This window comes from Aythya marila (assembly GCF_965140915.1).
Source record: "Aythya marila genome assembly, chromosome: 19".
Classification (NCBI taxonomy): domain Eukaryota; kingdom Metazoa; phylum Chordata; class Aves; order Anseriformes; family Anatidae; genus Aythya; species Aythya marila.
This window is the reverse complement of record NC_139060.1, coordinates 6,709,900-6,729,384: the sequence shown is the minus strand read 5'-3', so window position 1 is coordinate 6,729,384 and position 19,485 is coordinate 6,709,900. Positions and strand designations below refer to the sequence as shown.

General features: G+C 47.8%; 4 protein-coding genes across 5 annotated transcripts; 1 reads left to right on the top strand and 3 right to left on the bottom strand.

Moving 5' to 3' along the window:
• Positions 1-281: 281 nt before the first annotated feature.
• On the bottom strand, positions 282-3,071 carry SURF6 (surfeit 6). The gene is made up of 4 exons (XM_082775978.1): positions 2,939-3,071; positions 2,312-2,524; positions 1,619-1,710; positions 282-1,179 (listed from the first exon to the last, which is right to left on the bottom strand). The coding sequence occupies exons 1-4, from the start codon at positions 3,039-3,041 to the stop codon at positions 511-513; spliced, it is 1,077 nt and encodes a 358-aa protein (XP_082632104.1). The 5' UTR covers positions 3,042-3,071; the 3' UTR covers positions 282-510.
• A 415-nt stretch (positions 3,072-3,486) lies between these two features.
• MED22 (mediator complex subunit 22) lies at positions 3,487-9,990 on the bottom strand. 2 transcript variants are annotated; one of them, XM_082775979.1, is made up of 4 exons: positions 9,840-9,990; positions 9,391-9,471; positions 8,839-9,047; positions 3,487-4,855 (listed from the first exon to the last, which is right to left on the bottom strand). In XM_082775979.1, the coding sequence occupies exons 1-4, from the start codon at positions 9,960-9,962 to the stop codon at positions 4,657-4,659; spliced, it is 612 nt and encodes a 203-aa protein (XP_082632105.1). In that variant the 5' UTR covers positions 9,963-9,990; the 3' UTR covers positions 3,487-4,656. The 2 variants fall into 2 exon arrangements, with proteins under 2 accessions (XP_082632105.1, XP_082632106.1); XM_082775980.1 differs by having other exon boundaries at positions 3,487-4,849.
• Positions 9,991-10,031: 41 nt separating this feature from the next.
• Positions 10,032-14,209, top strand: RPL7A (ribosomal protein L7a). Its single transcript, XM_082775836.1, has 8 exons — positions 10,032-10,094; positions 10,503-10,623; positions 11,072-11,221; positions 12,030-12,170; positions 12,493-12,572; positions 12,911-13,041; positions 13,485-13,554; positions 14,040-14,209. Exons 1-8 carry the CDS (start codon positions 10,092-10,094, stop codon positions 14,142-14,144), a joined length of 801 nt encoding a protein of 266 aa, XP_082631962.1. The 5' UTR covers positions 10,032-10,091; the 3' UTR covers positions 14,145-14,209.
• A 569-nt stretch (positions 14,210-14,778) lies between these two features.
• Positions 14,779-19,417, bottom strand: SURF1 (SURF1 cytochrome c oxidase assembly factor). Its single transcript, XM_082775835.1, has 9 exons — positions 19,326-19,417; positions 18,408-18,489; positions 18,157-18,284; positions 17,697-17,779; positions 16,748-16,939; positions 16,179-16,251; positions 15,835-15,997; positions 15,593-15,674; positions 14,779-15,333 (listed from the first exon to the last, which is right to left on the bottom strand). The coding sequence occupies exons 1-9, from the start codon at positions 19,386-19,388 to the stop codon at positions 15,267-15,269; spliced, it is 933 nt and encodes a 310-aa protein (XP_082631961.1). The 5' UTR covers positions 19,389-19,417; the 3' UTR covers positions 14,779-15,266.
• Positions 19,418-19,485: the final 68 nt, after the last annotated feature.

The window sequence follows — 19,485 nt, the reverse complement described above, 5'->3', positions numbered from 1 at the left end:
CCACAGTTTCAGCCCCTGCTCATGGAGCCGCCCGGGAGCTCCTTGCTCCTTCCCCAGCCGCAGAAGGGAAGGAGCGGAGTGTCAGGCCCCGTTGCCATGGCACCACTGCGACATGGCCGCCAGCCCAGCCAGGAGCAGGCCGCAGCCCCTCACAGGGCGCCTCTCCTGAGAGGGAAGGGAGGCAGTGACGTGTGTCTTTAGGAAAATGATGAAATGGAACCCAATCTGAAAGTGTCTCTGCAGGACAGGACAGCTAATTAACGCACACACACAAGTTCGTTTGTTTGTTTTTATTTGACTTGGGTGGCCACAGCCCTGACGGGCACACAGGCGGGTTCCTCAGACACCGCCTCCTCCAGCCCCCAGGTCTGATGTGGGCACCCGCAGCCCAACCAGTGTCAGGCAGATGCACCGAAACCATTTTGTAAAAGTTCATTAAGAAAACCCCACAAGCAGCCCTTCACCACAACTCCCGTGGCCAGGCTGCAAGCGCTAGCTGCCTCTCGCCCACTACAGGCCGGCTTTTTTCAAGTCCTCTGGCAGAACACGGCCCTTCTTCCGGGCCTTGGCTTTTTTGTGCTCTATCTTCTCTTTCTTCTTCTTCTGAATGTTCTTGCGACGCTTTTCCTGCCTCTGCTGCATCCTTTCTACCACTTTTTCTGTCCGCTTCTCCCACTGCTTTTGGCGTTGTTCTTTACGCTTCTCCTTACGCTTCAGAGCTTCCTTCAGACGCTCCTCGTCGTCACGAATCTTGACACCTTCCGCCTTATAGAGAAGGTTTGTCCATTTTATCTTGTTCTCTAGCTCCTGAGCTTTCTTCTGGTCCTTATCCTTGAGCTCCTCCAACTTATTCTTCCTAGCCTCCAGCCTGCTCAGCAGCTGCTTGTAGTTTCTGCCCGTCAGGGGAGTGATTTTACCTTTCACTCCTTTCCTCTTCTCTTTCTTCTTCTGGACCTTATTCAAATCGTTCTCTTCATGGACTTCAACCCTGTTGAAGACAATCTCAGCTGTACTCTCTTCCTTTTTGCTCTGTGGCTCTACAGGTACATCCTCAGTTTCCTTCTTCTCCATTTTTGCCTTCATCTTCAACTCCTTTCTTCGGCGCTTCTTTCTCTCCTTCTCATACTTTCTTCGCCGCCTCTTCTCCAGAACTGAAGGGGATAGTTCTTTGTCATCATCCTAAGAAGAAGGATGGACATGAATCAGGAGCCTTACAGGGATAATACAAAGCTAAAAGTGGGATGTATTTCAAATCTCTTGTTAGAAAAGCAGTATGTAAGAAGCTGTGGGCTCAGCTTTTAGAGATAATAAACATAGTAAATGCATTTCAAAGCTTTTGTTCCCTCTGAGCATCCTGTAGCTATGTTCCTTGCAGACTGTGCCTTTTCTTTCTCAAATACCACCACAGGCATGTGCTGCTCCCAGCTAAGTGCTACCTTTTCATGTGTTTTTCTGGACCCCAGAATATAAGCAGGACTCCCGGCACTACCTACAGGCACTTCCTTAAGGAATGAAATTATCTCAAAGCCTAAACCTCACCCCCATGTGCCATGGTAGCCCAGGGAGAATTCATACTGCCCACACACATAAGGGTACACATTAGACAGAGTTCTCATACTCGTCCTGAAGCTTCTTTAATCTTCTCATGTAGCCTCTGACGCAAGAGATTTATTGCAGAAAAAGAAGTGGAATTGAGTTCACTTTTGCCACCTGAAAACAAGAGACAGAAGATAAAAATACTTGAAATACGGCAGAAGCTAAACAAAGCAATTTTCTATGGCTATGGGAAAAAGCTATGAGAGCTCTCTGAATTTTTTCTTCCATTCATAGAATCCAATGAAAACAGGAGTGTCCACCTTATTGGTTTCTTTAAAATTCCCCTTTTTCTATCCACATCATCACTCAACACTGACCAGCCTGAGTAGCTTGTCAGGCCCTGTAGTTCCCAAACAAGAAGGGATAAAAATACCGAGTTAATGGAAACAAAGATGCCAATTGCATCTCTCCATTCATCTGTTTCAGGTTCCTAATGGAAAGCAGGCATAGGAAGATACAGACTGTATCCATGTGATAATGCCCAAAAGCTATCAAATATATAAAACCCCTGCAATTCCTAGGAAGTGCTCGTAATTCTAGAGAGCCACCCAGTGGCCACATTACAAGTTTATATTCACAGATTAAGCTAAAAAGCTTTCAATACAGCTGGATTTCTTACGTGCTTTCCAAACTATACACATATGAAACAACTGAAACGCAGCCACCTCGGCTCAGGTATCTTTAACCTGACCACAGACAGCTCTGCTATTCTTACCTGTATCTGAACTCTTATTTTTGTTCTGTGTAACACCCGGCAGAGCTGATTTGTTGGCTTGAGGGGCTGCTTTCTGTTCTGGAGCAAGCTTATTGGCATTAGAGGCTGCCTGTTTAGCTGGAGGCGCATTTGTTCTCTCATCTTGCTTCTTGGACCTCCTTCTCTTTTTTTGGGGCGGTCTGCTACCATTCCCTGCCTGACCTGGCTTAGATACTAGACGGCAAAGAAAAAAAAAGAAAGAAAAGATCAATAGTTAGAGCAGACGATCTTGAAGGTCTTTTCCAGCCTTAATGATTCTATGATTAAGAAAGGTTGTAGTTGCACTCCCAGCGTGCAGCATTGTAGTGGTGAATCTCAATCATGAAAAACGGCGTATTTTAGGATTTATTTACACAGAGCTACCCTTGTTGACCACTTTAGGCGTGACCCCGTGTTCCCACACCCAGTCACCACGTGTAAGGCTGAACGCAGACCAACGACTCGCAGAGCAGCGCGCACCGCCCGAGCTCACAACTCGGTCCACCACATCGGCCCTGCGCAGGGACCAGCCCCAAGCCAGCTCCCCTGGCTCCTCTCAACCCGCCCCGAGGCGCCTCCACGTCCCTCCCAAACCCCCCCTTCCCTCACCCGGCTTCCTCTTCCGCGGCTGGGGGCGCTCAGGGCTGTGCCGCACCCCAGCCCTCCTGGCCAGCCCCTGCAGGTAGCAGTCCTGCGCGGCCAGGCTGGCCATGCCGCCTTCCGCAGCCTGCCCCTTCCTCTGCCGCCCCGCCGGAAGTGACGCCGCCACGCACAGCAGGAAGTGCCGCCTTAAGGTGTTGCCATGGCAACGGTGGTGGCACTTCCGGGTTGTGGCGGCCCTCGGGGCCTACCCGCAGCGCCCACCCCCCCCACCCCTCAGATCCCTTCAGGCTCAGGGCTGGAGCGCCCCACACGGAGCTTGGGGGGTTGGGACACGGGGGGGCACCGCTGGGGGCGTTTTGGGGCCGTGTTTCGGCAGACACAAAGCGGGGCGCCCGCAGAAAGCTGCCCCTCCATGAGCTCGCACGGTTTGGGGTGCTTCTGGCAGGGTCGGGGCTGCAGCTGGAGGGGTTTGCTTGCAGTAACACTCGTCCGAATGCATGCTTGCACGCAGCGGTGTCATGGTTTCACAGTTGTGGCTGAAAACACACGCTTAAAAAAAAAAATTATACAAAGGAGTTATTTTATTAAACCACCTAGTTACAAAAAAAACAAAGAAATGGAATGGAAGAAAGAGAAGAGGAAGTAAACCAAAACTCACGCCCGAAGAAACAAGACGGTACAGCGGGATGCTGGGGAAGCTCTGCTCTGCTGTTCTGAACGCAGCAGCCCTGTGGCCATCACGGCTCCCCCCCCCCCTTGGGCTGCACGCTTGGAGCCAGCTCACAACCACAGAGGGCACGAGTGCCCAGCTGCCCAACAAAGCACCAAAATTGCTTCTTTGGAAGGAAACTGTAACAGAGTCACCCTCCCTGCTCCACACACCTCAGTTGGCTGAAGGATTAATTAAAGAAACGATCACCAACATGAATGCTAGCTGTACGCTAGCTCACGCTACGTTGATTGAAAGCTGCTGTGTAAATAGTGGAACAAGGAATCAGACTAACAGGAGTGTGCTCCTGCTTCTATCTATAGCCGTAAACGAGTCCCAGCATGTAATACCTGTCTGATTCTCAGTTTGCCCTTTTCTTTCCAAAAGGCAGAATACTGCTTGTCAACACAGGCCTCCCAGAGAGCCTCCTCCCAAAGGGTTCCCAGCAAAAAGTTCAAGTTTGTGAAGCATTTCGACAGTGAAGAATGCTGAGTAAAAATACTATAAGATTCTTAGGATTCTGTTCTAAGTAGAACAGAAGTTGTCTGATGGCATCCTGAGAAAGCTTTAAAGCAGCCAGAATGTCAGGAACCATGGGAATAGCGTAAAGCTCCCAAAGCACTCACCACTCCCAGATTTGGCTCGAGTTTCTTAGCCCTAAGAAGTTCAGCTCCCAGCACTCTACCATGTACTTACTGTGAGATTCACATGGAAATAAATTCTGGATTTCTAACGAACTCTACACGTAACTGTCACGGAAAAGCAAACCTAACTCTAATTTGTTAGAACAATCAGCTTGGAATTTACTTAGCACTTCTCTTAAGCACGAGGAACACCCGTGGCAGTGTCCCAGGCACGGAGAAAGCACTGTGGCTGTCCAGCAAGCAGAATCCTGCAGACACAGCCCCAGTGCATTCTCCTGACAGCAGGAGATGCTCGCTCAGTACAGCAGGTTGAAGACTTCCAGCAGCTCAGCGCCACCAGGAAGAACGTGGTCAGCAGCAGAGAATCCTCTTCAGGAGTGCTCCGTCGGGCCCGCCCCATGCCCGTTCACATGAGGGTGCGATGGGGTCGAGCTCTGAGAGGTAGCAACGCTCTGCTCTGCTGTGGCAGTTGTCAGAGGCATGGAGAGGCTTTCAGGGGACAGCGTGGCAAAATCTTGTCTCCAGTAGGCTTCGCACAGCGGCAGGTCATTGCTGTCACACAGACTGTAGCTTTCCAGAACAAACAACCCCCGTAAGGAGAGGCAGCAGGTGCAATAAGAAAGGAGGGGAGGGAGGAAAAGCAAGACAGAAGCAAAGCATTAAGAAAATGGCAAAAAAATGTTCATGGATGTAAGGTCTGCATTCACACATTCATCACAAGTCTTGTGGCACTGGCCTTTTTCCTAAGACACCCCTCAGGGGCTGGTGTTGAATCCCACGGGCCTGGGAAGGATTGGGGAAATTCCAGAGACAAAGCTGTTGCTACAAACTGAAGCAGAGGCTCAGTTCTAACCCAGACACTACGAGTCCCTAGAAAGATCTGGGCTGAGGTTCTGATACCGCACAGTTGGGAGTTCTTGAGTGAGGCAAAGACCTCATCCGTACTGTTTTCTCATGGGAGTTTGATTACAACCTACGTGAGAGTAAAAATTTGACTATGCTCTAAATTTAGTGTCTATTTGCCTCCTTTCCCCTTCAGTAAAGTGCTCCACAGAAGGTCTGCATCTTCTTTTGAAGCTTCCCAACCTATAAAGTGCTGTCAGCTTCTACAGGTTTCAGCAGTACCGGAGGTAACAGTTTTTACAAAGCAACTTGCTGGATTTAACCACTAGGCTACAGAGTCAGATCAATCAGCAGCATGGGAGAATAAGCAACCAGCTAATTCTTGCCTGTGCTACAAGGAAAACACAACGTGGAAGGGCAAAACTAAAAAATAAAGTGATGGAAGAAACTGGAACAAAAACAAGAAAAATTCCAAAGAGAGGAAGGAGCTGCACACACAAGAGACACCCAAGACAAAGTGAGTGCTGGAGCAAAAAGCAGCTTGCGATCAGAGTAAAACAAACCCAGTGGGTCCAGTGATTTTGTCGTTGTAGCTTTATTTACATTTTTAATGTATGGACTTGAATAGATGCTTTGGGAAATAGTTTAAGTGCAGAAATACGAGACACTTCAAATTGCACAAACATGAAACATGTTGAGGTCTAAGTCCACACTCAAGACAGCTCCTGTGATCTCAGAGGAGGGAGCAATGGAACATAAACACAAGTTTTGGGTTTAGGATGGCAGAAGGCAAGCTGGACTTGGAGTTACTGCTTTGAAGAATAAGCACACAAAGCACTAGTTGCAAGCACCTAACATTTGAGCTTTTTTCTGGCAGCATCACCCAGCTGCAGTAGAAGTGGGGAGGGAGTGGATACAGGTTTTATACCCAGGGTCTTTGTTAAACCCCTCGAAAGATTCCTATTGCTGGAGCAGGCTCCCCCTGCCCTCGAGTCCCCAGCACAAAGCAGCTCTGGGTTCACTCAGTGAAAACCCCTGGGACTGACCCAGAGCTCCATTCCCTTTTCTGTCAGTCTTAAACCTCAAGCCGTGGTTTCCAAGGAGAACCCAGCCACGGCATCCACCACACCTGTCCTGGCAGGTCAGTTACTAAGAATATTTTAGCTGCATCCGTGTGTAGCTGCTTCTGCTGCCCCAGTCCGAACAGCTCCAAAAACCTAACCTCTCACATCCCACTCCTTGAAAGGCGAGTGGAAGAGCAGCAGCTGCACGGCCTGCAGCAGCACCACCCAAAGTCCTATCCTGGCCTTTGGCTGAAGGTTTCTTAGTGTTTGAAAGAGACTTCACTGTTCTCCCTGGGGCACACAGCCAGGTCTGTGCACAAAGGAACAGCTCCAGGGACTGAAAGCAGAGCCCCCCTCAGAGCTCTCTTCTCAGCTTCAATCTCATCGACCTGCTTGCAGGTCCCCTCCCCAAATCCCCCGTGTGCACAGGAAAAGCTTCACAAGGAAGCCCAACCCTACAGCCCAGGCACATCCTGCTGGGTACTGGCTGTGGTGCAGGGGGCTGCCTCCCAGCGCTATTAGCATAAAACAAAGGCAGTGACAATCGCTGGGCAGGACATGCTCCCTCTAACAGGCCTTTCACAGCTGTTAGGAAACTCACTTTTCCACAGCCTTCCCTGGAGGGACAACCTAAAATAAACTCACCGCTGAACTTCAGGGTAACCGGGGCACTGGAGAACAGTTTGGCAGGACAGCTGCATGGAACCCACGTCCTGCCCTCAGAGGGCTGTGCACCTCTTTACACATCCTGTGGGATCAAGCCCCAGGAGAAAGTAACGGAGTACAGACGGGAAACCCCAGCCGGGCTCCCAGGTCAGCACAGAAAAATGTCCTGTTGGTGGGCAGGCCAGCTTTTACATTCACAGCCATTCCAACATGATTAGAACACCCTACGGCTACGTGACATAACAAAAATGCTTTCCCACATCAGGCAATAAAATGTCATTAAAAATATCTTAATATTATAATTATAAAAGGTCTTTGAATAAATCACTGTTTCTGTATTTACACACACAATTTCTTTGGTGCAGAAAAAGGCAGGAAAGAGCACAAGAAGGGAGTTAAGTGCTAAAAGCAATGATTAAGTGCTATATGATATGAGGTTTCAGTGGAGGGATCATAGCTCTGTACACTAGCCAAGCTTCCTCACCTCACAACCACTCTTACAAGAAAGAACGTGAAGGCAGATCCATTTAGTGTACCGGGAAAGAAAACCATTTGTGTTTAGATGTTAGCTCCGTTACAAAGGGTTGCTTTACACGGCACCTTGTGCCAGGCAGGTAAGAGACCACGCCAGCATGGTCAGAACCCCCTAGCCCAAGAAGGAAAACTGACACACACTGGTGACAGTGAAGGAGAAGCTCCTCTGGCACACATGAGGCACTGCCACCCCACACTGGGTCACCCTGGTGCAGCCCACGCTGTGCTGTGTGCAGTCTGTGTAGTGGATACGTCCCTGACCCATTAGGGCCAGGAGTAGTGCTTAGGGTTGTGATCATCGCTCTTCCTTTCCGAGACGTTTCTAGGACCCCTCGCCACCTCTCCCAAAAACTGAGTAAAGTTTGAAAACCAACTCTAAACTTTACCTCGAGTTTTCTTAAAGCGTTGTAGCAGTTTCTAAACTATGTTGTATCATTTTACTGTTAAAATATTTATATTACCCATAAACAATGGCCTAACTTCCAAAGGTACTGAGCAATTATGGTTTTAGTTAACTTATCTGGGGTTATAGACACTCAGAATTTTTAGAAAGAGGGGAGAGACAAAAATGGAAAACCTGGTCATGAAAATTTTGTGTAAGATTTAGAAAAGTTTTTGTTTAGAATTCACACCACTATTGCACTGATTTCACTTAGTTTGGGCAGTGCAGCCAACATAATCAGGTCCTCATTTGTTTTCTCCTGCTTTCATTTACAAGTGCTGGAGTGCATGACAAAAAAAATTAAAAAAATAAAGTGCCTAAATTCTCTAAAATCTGTTTTCTAAGTAAAAGTGTTTTTAAAATCTTAAAAATTCCAGAAACAAACGAGTTATAAATCTTTCCTAAAAAAATCCTATCACAATACTTCATAATTCAATGAAACTGAGCATGTCTTTTTTGCTCATTTCCTCAACAGGACTCCAGGCAACTGGAGCAGCGGACTACAAGAGAAAAGGCACACTGTGTTACCAGGTCACTTGTGAAAGAACTCACCACAAGGATGGGGGATGTACTAATCTCATCTAACATTAGGACCCAGCTCAGCAAGCTAGGCTCTCTAGGGAGATAAAAGTTCCTACAGAGAGAGACAGAAGTTCCTACAGAGGGATATTGAGACAGAAGCCTATGTCCCCCAAGGAAATTCATCTCCATTTACAATGATTGCAAAGGATCCTATGCAAATTATCTGTCAAATCTAGCCAACTGAAGTAGGCACCTAGATGCTGTGAATATCTCCTTCATCAAGACATTTATACCCTGTAGGATATCTGCAAGGAAGTGGCAGTTGTTTTGAGCTGCTGAGAATCTGACTGAATTATAAATAGGAATAAAATTTTGTTGGGAACATTCTCAAGACTTATATGCTAAGGACTATTTGTTTGTCTGGACAAACTCCCCCAGAAGGGGTGGAGTCACTAAGGAGAAGTCCACTGCCCTATTTGTACCTGGAAGAGTAATATTCTTCTTCTAGCTCGTACAGGTCAATGGAGATCTCATCCCGTAGTGCAATCAACTTCTTGTCACATTCCTCCTGCAAGCTCCTCAGCTGCTGGTTGCGCTGGTTGATAGCTTCATTCACAGAGGGGAAATCATTGAGGATCAAGAACTGCTTCAGGTCAGACACAAGTTTCATCAGGGACTCACCAGCTCGGACCTCATAGCAGGGAGAGAAACCGTGTAGCATTAGTGTATTAAAGCAGTGCTTCATTCCAATTTTAAAACAAGGTCTCCCGAGTTACTCTGGCAGCTCAAGCCCCGATTAAGATGAAGCTTCCACATCAAGTGAGGATTCTGACAGAAGCCTGTTGCTGACAACCCAGGCTACCAAGCTTTATCCCTAGGGAAAGACTTTACCCCATAGACACCCCAAATATCAAGTTACTCTTTCAGCAGCAGTCCTCGTGAGTGCTATGAAGGCTGCTCTGAATGCGATAATGAACCAAATCGCTCCTGAAGGATGCGCTGCCCAATTATTTGAGTATGAGAGCGCTACTTACAATGTTTGCAGCTCTGACGTGCATCTCGTAGTTATCTTGCTCACCCTGCGTTGCTCGAGAGACTTGAGTTTCGTCCTCAATCTAAGCAAAAAAAAAAAAAAAACACACAATTCCACCTTCACACACCAAAACCCTGACACAACTCCCACACTGGAAGGGATTTGTTTCAGCCCAGTTCAGCCTCCACCCGCAACCCCTGGGGGGCTGCCTTTGGGTCGCCCACCGCCCACCTCAGCCAGCCCACCCCGTCCCCTCAGGGGCTCCCCTCACTCTGCAGCCCCTCTGGGCTGCTTCAGGGGCAGGAGGGGGAACTGAGAGACACCCACCCTGAGAGGGGACCCTGCTCCCTCAGGGGGAAAGGGGCTCTTAGGGGGGAAAAGGGGCTTTCAGAGGGGGAAAGGGGACCCTCGGGGGGGGAAAAGGGGACTCCCCGGGCTCTCCTCTCCCACCTTAGCGGTCTTGATGATCTCGGTGAAGTTGTCCATGATGGATTTGACATCGTCCTTGAGGCGCTTGTTGTAGGACTGCAGCAGGGTCTCCTTGCTCTGCGGCAGCACCCGCTGCTGCGCCATGACGGAAAACCGCCCCCCCCACACACCTCCTCCCGCCCTCACCCACACCCCCCCATCCTCTCGCGAGACTTCGCAGCGCGCAGAAATCCCGCGGCGCGCCCCGCCCCCTCCTCTCCTCCTGCTTCCAAGATGGTGAGCGGCGGCCGGCGCGGGGGTGGCGGGGGGGGGGCCGCTGGGATCCGCCGCCATCCGCCCGCTGAGGAGGCGCTGCGGGTGCTCGGCAGCGCCGGGGGGATGTGGAAGGGGCTCGGGATGGGTTTGTGGTGGCGGATGGCGGGCGGCGGGGCCGAGGAGGCGAGCGGCGGAGCGGGGAGGCCCGGGTAGGCCGCAGCGGTTCTATGGCCGGAGGAGGCCGCTCCCGGCTGGGGGGAGCCTCGTTAAGGTTTTTAAACTCCCAGAGTGTTTGGGCCTGTGAGGAGTGAGGCTTCTTGCCTGGCTGGCTGACCGGAAATAGGTATTTTTGAGGTGGGCTGTAAGCTGTTAAAATGCACCAAGTAGCTCAGGCAAAAAAAGGATAATGTGTTTATTTTCTATTTGCAGCCGAAGGGAAAGAAGGCCAAGGGTAAGAAGGTGGCACCGGCCCCTGCTGTAGTCAAGAAGCAGGAGGCCAAGAAGGTCGTCAATCCTCTCTTTGAGAAGAGGCCCAAGAACTTTGGCATCGGTGAGTAAGGGGAGACTTTTTGGCTACTCCAAAATTTTATTTTTTTTTTTAAACTTATAAACAAGCATGTAAATAATACAGAATTATAATAAAACTGTAGAGTTTTACAGGCAGTTGTTTTACCACCATCAGTAGTGGTATTTTAGTAGTAGTGCTTCGCTAGATATTTTGAGGTGTCTGTGGATAACTTGCTAGATTTTCCGTGCTGCAAAGATGTGTTACATCTTCCTGCTGTGGTGCGTCTTACCCATTTACATGAGATGCAGTCATCAAAGTCAGGTTTACGTGGTACCATTTTTATACTGTGTGCAGATGATGTAAAAAAAAAATGTTACCTGAATGGTTGTGCTGACATACATAACCACCAAGATCGCTGATGCACTCCTGCCTGTTCCATGCTGCTGCTGTGTGGTGTGGGAATGGCTGCGAGTGAAGTCTGTATTTCTAGGACAGGATATCCAGCCTAAGCGTGATCTCACACGCTTTGTGAAATGGCCCCGCTACATCAGACTCCAGCGCCAGAGGTCCATTCTGTACAAGCGCTTGAAGGTGCCTCCTGCAATTAACCAGTTCACTCAGGCTTTGGACCGCCAAACAGGTAAGGGTGTGCCCCACAAAATTCTCTTGACTTAGGTCTTCAGTGGGTTGCATGTCAGGAAAGAAACCAAAATAAGACTTAAAGGTAAGCTGCAGCATTGCTGGAAGCACTTCAGGGAGGCTTTAATAATGACTGTGATAATGGGAACAACAAGCTGCCTTATGAATTTGCTGACCAAAATTTTGTGGCTGCTAAGTGCTTTGAAAAGGGGGTAGAAAATACCAGAGCTCCTGCTTAAGGATGCAAACCCAGAATTGTTTTAACTGTGTTTCCATTGGAGACCATTCTTCTAGCTTGATGTAGAACATGTAGGGTTCTTTGACTGTGTCAGATAAGTTGAGAAATCGTTCTCATTGCAGGCTTTGGAGGGAAAGCTAACATCCTGCAGGCTGATTTGATACATAACGGGGGGGGGAAGGTACTTCAGGGGCTTCTGTGCATGAGTGAATAGTCTTTTAGGTGATGGTGTCAATGCAACAAACTATAAAACTAAAAACCCTTGTAGACGTTGCCAACAAGTGGCTTTTAGAGGAAGGTGTACCAGCTTTAACTGTAGTTACTGTGAGTTGCAGGCTCTTTCTCAGCCAAGCAGTAAAGGAGCTCTCATTGCCCCTGTAAAGGTGCCCAGAGGTAAATCCAGGCTCCGGAGGCACTCTGCTAGCTCTGCCCCGCATTGTGCAGATGATGCTAACTTGCTATCTAAATACACTTGATGACAACCACCAAGATCGCTGATGCACTTGAGTCCTTTGAATGTAACACAGAAATGTTCAGGTTACACAGCTAACTAGTGCGTGTTCTCTTCCAGCTACGCAGCTTCTGAAGCTGGCGCACAAATACAGGCCAGAAACTAAGCAAGAGAAGAAGCAGAGGCTGCTGGCTCGTGCTGAGCAGAAAGCTGCAGGAAAGGGAGATACTCCAACTAAGAGGCCACCAGTTCTCCGGGCAGGTAAGTGTACATGAACTTGCCTATTTGCATATGTGGGAATGGGGGTGACTTCTGCTCCAGCCGTACAGAATTGGACATGCTATGGCAATGATGTGTGAATTTCTTCACCTGAACTCAAAGTGAAGAGCAAAATAGACGAGCTTTTTAACCCTGAGCTTTAGCAAATTGTCCAAGGAACAGCTTCTCTGTGTTACTGAAAGGATGTGGAAGTGTTCACAATTTTCACAGTGGTGTGCTATGGAAACAGCAGGTTGTATGAAGCTTATATGAAAGCCCTGACAAAAGACTGACCTAAAACAAACATTTCTGACTTGTTTTTCAGGTGTTAACACTGTCACAACTCTGGTAGAGAACAAGAAGGCGCAGCTTGTAGTGATTGCCCATGATGTGGACCCCATTGAGGTAAGCATCCCCAGTAGTACAAGGTAGAGCCTGTACTGTGTAATTTAAGCTGAGGTCAGAACTGGATTTGGGGTGAGAGTGTATTTTGGGACAAACAGATTTTGTGTTAAACACAGCAAAACTTGTTTACCACTAGTGGAGTGCTTAGGCATGTTCTTAGTTGTCATGTTATTAAGCTGAGGCTTGGCCCTTGCGATGATGTATGAATTTCTTCACCTGAATCAATGCTGAAGAGTAAAAACGAGCTTTTTAACACTGAGCAATTGCCACAGCCCAGGCCAACTGAGAGGATAAAAAGCTGTTCTCCCTCAGTGATAAAGCACTCTGTCTCTTTCCAGCTGGTGGTCTTCCTGCCGGCTCTGTGCCGCAAGATGGGAGTGCCATACTGCATAATCAAGAGCAAGGCCAGACTGGGGCGACTGGTCCACAGGAAAACTTGTACCTGTGTTGCTTTCACCCAAGTTAACCCGTAAGTATTCTGTGTGCTGACTTGATGCTCTGCAGTGGAGAAAAGAAACTGCCCATAAGCACGGACTACAGGGCAGACAGATACCAGACTTATGTTTCTCTAGTTAAAAGAAGGAAAACTGAAAAAACAGCTTGCATAACTATCTCTCCAATACCTAACGTAGAGGACATTTTGTATGTAGCAGTCTGTCAGATGCTGAAGCTATACATTACTTTGGTTTACTAAAGTTGATGGCTTACTCTTAACTGAGATCTGTAAATAGAATTACAACCTAAGCATTGAGAGTTCTTACAGCTTTGATGGCTTGAGCGATTAACCTTTTGTAAATGATGCTATGCTTAACCTGAAAAACGTTGGTATTACAAGCTGTTTAATTCTGAGACAAAAGACTTGGAGAAGACATTAAATTGATGCTGCATAGGAATTTAACCTGTCACCAACAGGGAGGATAAGGGAGCCCTTGCAAAGCTGGTTGAAGCTGTCAAGACCAACTACAATGACAGATACGATGAGGTAAGATTCTCTGTTACCAGCCTTGTCTTTCAGTTCATAACTGTTAACATCCCCAACAGCTTCCCAGGGAAATGCAAATGACTGCTTCCGAGGGAGATCAGTGTAGAGCCTGTTGGGTGTGTTGTATCTAGATTTTTTAAATGATGTATCCAGATTCTTTCTTGAGGGTGGGGTAGAAGGTGAACACTGTCACCAAGTTAAAAGCAAATGCAACTAACACAGGGTGAGGAGTATCAAGAGGTCAACAATTCCAGCTAGACTTGATTCCATTCCTGAAGTCCAGAAATTATGTGATGGTGGGGAAAGATTTTTTAACAAGTCTTTGTGTTGCCCCCATGGTGTAATTCACTGCCTTAAATTTGTAAGAGTTCCTAATCATGGGAGCTCTTCCCCTTGTGCATGAAGGAGTGGAATCGAGCAAGTCATTTGAGTGATGAAGTATGAGATTGTATGAGGTATCTTAACTTGTTCTCACTTCTTTGCAGATCCGTCGTCACTGGGGTGGTAACGTCTTGGGGCCAAAGTCAGTGGCTCGCATTGCCAAGCTTGAAAAAGCAAAGGCCAAAGAGCTGGCTACTAAGCTGGGCTGAAGATGTACTGGACTGCTACCATGGTTTCTGTACATAAAAAGAATAAACCCCCAGATGAAGTTTCAGTGGTTTCTATTAATGAGAGAGAGGGTTTGAGACAGTGGGTTGCATGTGATCACTGCCTGACTTCTCCATTTGCCTGCAAGCAGATGATTGAATAGCACTGCACAGAGTGGCATGGAGCAGGTTATTTGCTTAGAGCACTGCTGTGATGATCAGAAAAATTAAATGGGCTGGGCTACTTCTGGCTTAAGCCTAATTATGTAAACATCTGAGTTGGAAATAGATCTAGATTGTCAATACTGCCTGGACTCGGTTACTGTATGGATTTGGTAAAGACATGTTTATGCTGGGAGTTACAGCACTTTACCAGGCCAAGCAGATTATTAAGACCTCTTTAGGAGGTCTGTAATGTCTCTTGCAGTGCAACACTGGTCAGTGAAGGCGTGCCGAAGTGGTGGGACAAGCATCTGAACAAACTTGTCTTTCTGTGCTTTCCTGACTAACCTGGTCCTGTGGTTTTCTGGGAGGCTAACAAGCTTGGCAAGGCTCCAGCCCAATATGAGGGAATTTCTTTATTTCTGCTAGCTCTTAGGTCCTTGTTGCTGTTAAGATACAAGATACACATTGCAAGTCAAAAACACCTGTAGGCCCTTTTATTTATACTGATGCAGCTGCAGTGCATCAGTCCTCACTTCACTAATGACTAGTCAGTGCAAAGGAAGCATAAGTTACAAACAAAGAAATTAGAAAATCCATCACCATCATTTGTTTGCACTGAACATTACAAATACGGCAGTGGAGAAGTTGTGTAGCTTGTGACCAACCACTGCCCAACCCCAATAGAAAAATAAATACTTGAGATTCCTAGAAAGCTGATTCAAGCAGGAGGCTTAACTGCCACTTCCAAGTCTGAAGTTCAGCGCTTCTGATCTGCAGCAGAAATCACTCTGGTAGGAGCACAGAACTTGTATCAGCTGCTTAAAGGCTAGTTGCAGCTTGCTAGCTGCACAAACTTAACACGGTGTCCTGAGATTGGCTTCTTCAGGACTGACCAGGCTGCAGTCTTCTGTGAAAGTCTGGTTTTGACTGGTACAGGGGAGTAGCAGTTCGCCCTTCCCCTCACAGAGGTATCTTTTGTATAAATTTTCTGTACCACAAGAATGAAGTTGCAGCACATAAACCATACCTGTGACAGAAAATAAAAAACATTTTCAAGATTGGTGATCCCTACCTAAAAGTCAGCTGCAACTCGAGGAAGAGCATTTACTTCAAACCGCCTCACAAATATTACTTAGGTTAAAACTAGGTTTGCAGCTGAAGGGCTCACCCAGTTTCACTGATGCAGAAGCAAGAACACCAAGCAAAAACAGCTCCCTTGCTTCCAGCAGAAAGCAGTTGAAACCTTTACATGAAAACAAGGTCAAACTGCTGGCTGAGTTACTTACCAAGTAACAATGTACTGCATGTGCTCATTTCTTAGGCTCACTCTTGTCTGGCCTCCAATGGGTCCCCCTGGGACTGTGCTTTCTGTAGGTGGAACAGTGCAGAGTCAGATCTTTAGTCTGCATGGTGTAGAGCATAGAAAGGTGCAATTGCTCTGGAAATGTCTCAGCGAAATATCTACCTGAACCGAAAAGGGGGAGACTGGTGGAAATTGGACACAGGGTTGGGTTTTTCTGTGACTTACTAAAATCTGCATCAATAAAGATGGGCTCAGCGCCGGTCACTTTTGCCATAGCCTGCAGGTCACGGTAGTGCCAGCGGTTCTTCTCTATGTTATTTTCAGGCACAAAAGGTTTCCGGGTTTCTGATAACCTCACTACCCCAGTGAGATCAATTTCATCTTCAATCTGAAGAGAAGTGCAGAGGAGAAAAAATGAATCTTTCAAGATTTATTTCACGTTTCAGCATGCTAGGTCCTGGTAGAAAAGTCACTTTCCTGGTGACTGGGGTCTGGTCATAAATCAGCAGGTTGTGCTATACAGTGGGGAGTGGAAGGTATCACGCAAGACTTCCCTGTATCCCTCTTACCTGTCCCTTCAGCCTGGTCTCTGGCTTCAGCTTCTTTTTGGGCACAAATCCTCGGTTGACTAAGATTGTGACCCTAGAGTTACACAGACAGGACAAACATACCTCATAAAGCAAATTCATTCTTGCTGCTGTCTACAACTAAGCACAAAAGAAACATCTGAGTGCATATTCTAAGGGAATTTAAATACAGTTTGGAATCGAGCATCAAGCACCTAAGAGACTGAGAGACATGCCTTTTAGGGGAGAGGGAGAACTTTATATAAATCCAATCACCATCATCAGTCTCTGCAACTACGTGAAAGGACATTGCAGCGAGGAGGGTGTCAGTCTCTTTTGTCAGGTGCCAAGTGATAAGACACAAGAAAACAGTCTCAAATTGCACCAGGGGAAGTTTAGAGTGGATATTGGGAAGAATTTCTTCATGGAGAGGGTAATTGAGCATTGGAACAGGCTGCTCAGGGGAGTGATGGAGTCCCCACCCTTGGAGGTATTTAAGAAAGGTGATGATTCTACGATTCAGCTTTTCAAAACAGAAATGAGTTGTTCATAAGAGCCATCACTTAACTTACCCTAGTTCTGTGCAGTAGAAAGGAGTAATGACATTTGCTCCATTTTCTGGGTGGGATGTCAGCTGCCTGGCTTCTCTGGCTTCTCGCTCAGGGTCCACAAGTGATCGTGGCAAAATATAAAGCTCCTTGGAGTGGTCAAAATGCCCTCGGACCTTTACAGGCCTGTACTCTAATTCCTTCAACTCCATAGGGCTGCACCGAATAAGATAAAAACAAAATCAGAGCTGTGATAGGCAAAGCACATTTGGGGGATTTTACCCCTAGGACCAGCTGCCAATTAGAAACAGAAGACAGATGCCTTGTGGAATAAGCAGCTGACTATTTTATTACTATCACTGCGAATCAAAACAGGATGATCATGAGTATCCAAAAAGCAGTTATTTTCCATGGGATCTGTAACCCAATACAACTTCAAAGACACACACAGCAGGTGAATGCACTGCATGCACATAAAACCAACAGGGAGAGCTTCTTTCCCATCCAAGGCCATGAAATTGAACAACTGAACTACTTTGACTGTTTTGCCATATGGCCAAGTGACCCCAAAATTCTCTCATGTCTAACATAACTGCTCTACCCGTGGGGAAGGGCCTGCTATTGATCTAAGAATCCTTCCTGTAGGATTAATCCCCGTTCTGGGACATCACAGGCACCAGCTACCAAGCCCTCCTTCTTCAGCCTGAATTACATATCACATTCTCCCAGTGGTTCAACCTTTTAACATGGCTTTAGAGTATGCCTTAAGGAAGAGTTCACTTACTCCGCTAACTAAAATAAGAGAATTTTAACATGTTGCCTGTCTTTCTCATTTGCTTGCACATCCCGATTCCCACTGCATTCCTTTGTTTTCATGCAGTTTAGCATGAACACATCAGTGCAGAGACCTTATCTGATATCCCCAGCATGCTGTCAGTGCTTGGTAGATAATAAACTATCTTGGCTTCCTTACTCTAATGTCAGAGGGATGGGCTCTGATGAAATTCTTGATGCCAGCTGAGCAATCAAATCTAATTTCCATTTTCGCCGCTGAACCTGAAAGTACACAAATACAAAAGTAACTATTGGCAGTACAGAGCAATGTAATGACCCCAGCAAGCTTTCATATCTGTTTCTTTGTCATAAGTCTCCCCTCAGACCTGACCTGAAACAGGATAATTTGAGATATGAAGATGGAGGCTACTGTTTTCATTTGGGGGAAATATTTATACTGTAAGTGTGAAAAACATGAATCTCTCTTTAAAAGACTTGCATTAACCTCACTAGTAAACACTCAGAAAACGGAAAAGTAAAATATCAGCAAATCTTTACCCTGTCTATGGTTTGAACTGGATTAAACAGTCAAAGACGGAAAATCCTGACACCCCTAAAGTGCTTAATTCTTGAAAAAAAAATGAAACGTTTATTTGTACCTGCCATGTGCCAAGACAGAACGTAGTCAGAGGCACAAGGAGAAGGCCCCATTTGAGTATGACGTCCTCTCCAGACGCATCAGCAGCTGTTGTAGAGCTACGTGGCCTGGTGAACCTCAAGCAAACATCTGAAGAAAAACAGAGTGCGGAATTAGACATGTACAGGAGAAAAAACACTGAATTCCTGAGGAAATGTCACCTTTTGGTATAAGGCTAAAAGATGACAGAGTCCCAAACAAATTCCTCCTTACCTTTAGTTTGCCGAATCCGACCGGAACCTGCTTTATTTAGAGGATATCCAAAAAATGTTCTTCTGATCAAGCAGTTAGATACCTACATGAAATAAAAAAGATCCATTGTAGCATTTCTACTTTGTAAAAGTTATATCTAGATGATACCAGTTGTCCCAATGACAGCACGGGATTTGGCTTGCTATTTGAGCAACAGCTGGTGAAACACTAAAGGCTGGGCTACAAATTAAAAAGAAAAAAAGAATGAATATTTCAGTAACAGAGCGAAATAAATGATGGTTCCCCTTCCATCTGTGCCATGAGCAAACGTACACAGCACTGTGGTTTGTTTCACATACATGCTGCCGGGCTCGAGTGGCGCAAGGCCAGCCGCACACCCAGCGTTTTGCAGCCGATTCCAGCCTTTTACCCCACTTCTCCCCGTGCTGCAGAGCCCGTCCCCACCCCGGGGGTCGCACCCGGGGCCACCCACCCACCGACCACCAGAAGGGCGGTGGGGGCCGAGCCTCGATTTGCCCCGTGCGAGTCCTCTCTGCGCTCCCGGGCTCCCCTCAGAGACCCCCCTGGGCTCTCCCTGTTCCTCTCAGCGCCCCCTCAGTTCACCTCAGAGACCCCCCGGCTCCCCTCAGTACTCCCCTAGGTCCTCAGTGCCCCCCCGGACCCTCCCTGATCCCCTCAGCGCCCCCCCGGCTCTCCTCAACGACCCTCTCGGGCCCTCCCCGTTCCCCTCAGCGCCCCCCCAGGCTCCCCTCAGAGCCCCCCCGGTTCCCCTCAGCACCCCCGAGACCCTCCCCGTTCCCCTCAGCGCCCCCCCGGTTCCCCTCAGCTCCCCCCCCAAGCTCCCCTCATTCCTCCCCCAAGCCCTCAGGGCTCCCCTCAGCACCCCCCATTCCCCTCAGCACCCCCCCAGCCGCCCACCGCTGCCCGCCGCTCCCCCAGCAGCCGCCTCCCGGCTCTCAGCAGCCCCGCTCCCGCCGTCATGGCGGCGCCGCCGCCTCCAGCCCGCTTCCTCCTCGTCTCCCCTCCTCCCTCCACTAATGGCGCCGCCTTCTTCTCCGCCTCAGCCGGCCCCGGAAGA

Bases quoted from the DNA above. Each gene is read 5' to 3' on its own strand.
- SURF6 (XM_082775978.1), bottom strand. From the start codon at position 3,041: ATGGCCAGCCTGGCCGCGCAGGACTGCTACCTGCAGGGGCTGGCCAGG. The intron at 1,711-2,311 runs GTAAGAATAGCA...TCTTGTTTTCAG, and splicing joins AAATAAGAGTTCAGATACAG to GTGGCAAAAGTGAACTCAAT. The intron at 1,180-1,618 runs GTATGAGAACTC...CCTTCTTCTTAG, and splicing joins TTAAAGAAGCTTCAGGACGA to GATGATGACAAAGAACTATC.
- SURF1 (XM_082775835.1), bottom strand. From the start codon at position 19,388: ATGACGGCGGGAGCGGGGCTGCTGAGAGCCGGGAGGCGGCTGCTGGGG. The intron at 17,780-18,156 runs GTACAAATAAAC...GTGTACTTTCAG, and splicing joins TCTGTCTTGGCACATGGCAG to GTTCAGCGGCGAAAATGGAA. The intron at 15,675-15,834 runs GTAAGTCACAGA...TTCCACCTACAG, and splicing joins CTTTATTGATGCAGATTTTA to AAAGCACAGTCCCAGGGGGA.
- RPL7A (XM_082775836.1), top strand. The intron at 10,624-11,071 runs GTGAGTAAGGGG...CTGTATTTCTAG, and splicing joins GCCCAAGAACTTTGGCATCG to GACAGGATATCCAGCCTAAG. The intron at 12,171-12,492 runs GTAAGTGTACAT...CTTGTTTTTCAG, and splicing joins GCCACCAGTTCTCCGGGCAG to GTGTTAACACTGTCACAACT.
- MED22 (XM_082775979.1), bottom strand. From the start codon at position 9,962: ATGGCGCAGCAGCGGGTGCTGCCGCAGAGCAAGGAGACCCTGCTGCAG. The intron at 9,472-9,839 runs GTGGGAGAGGAG...TTTTTTGCTTAG, and splicing joins AGATCATCAAGACCGCTAAG to ATTGAGGACGAAACTCAAGT. The intron at 4,856-8,838 runs GTACAAATAGGG...TGTTCTGGAAAG, and splicing joins GAAGAATATTACTCTTCCAG to CTACAGTCTGTGTGACAGCA.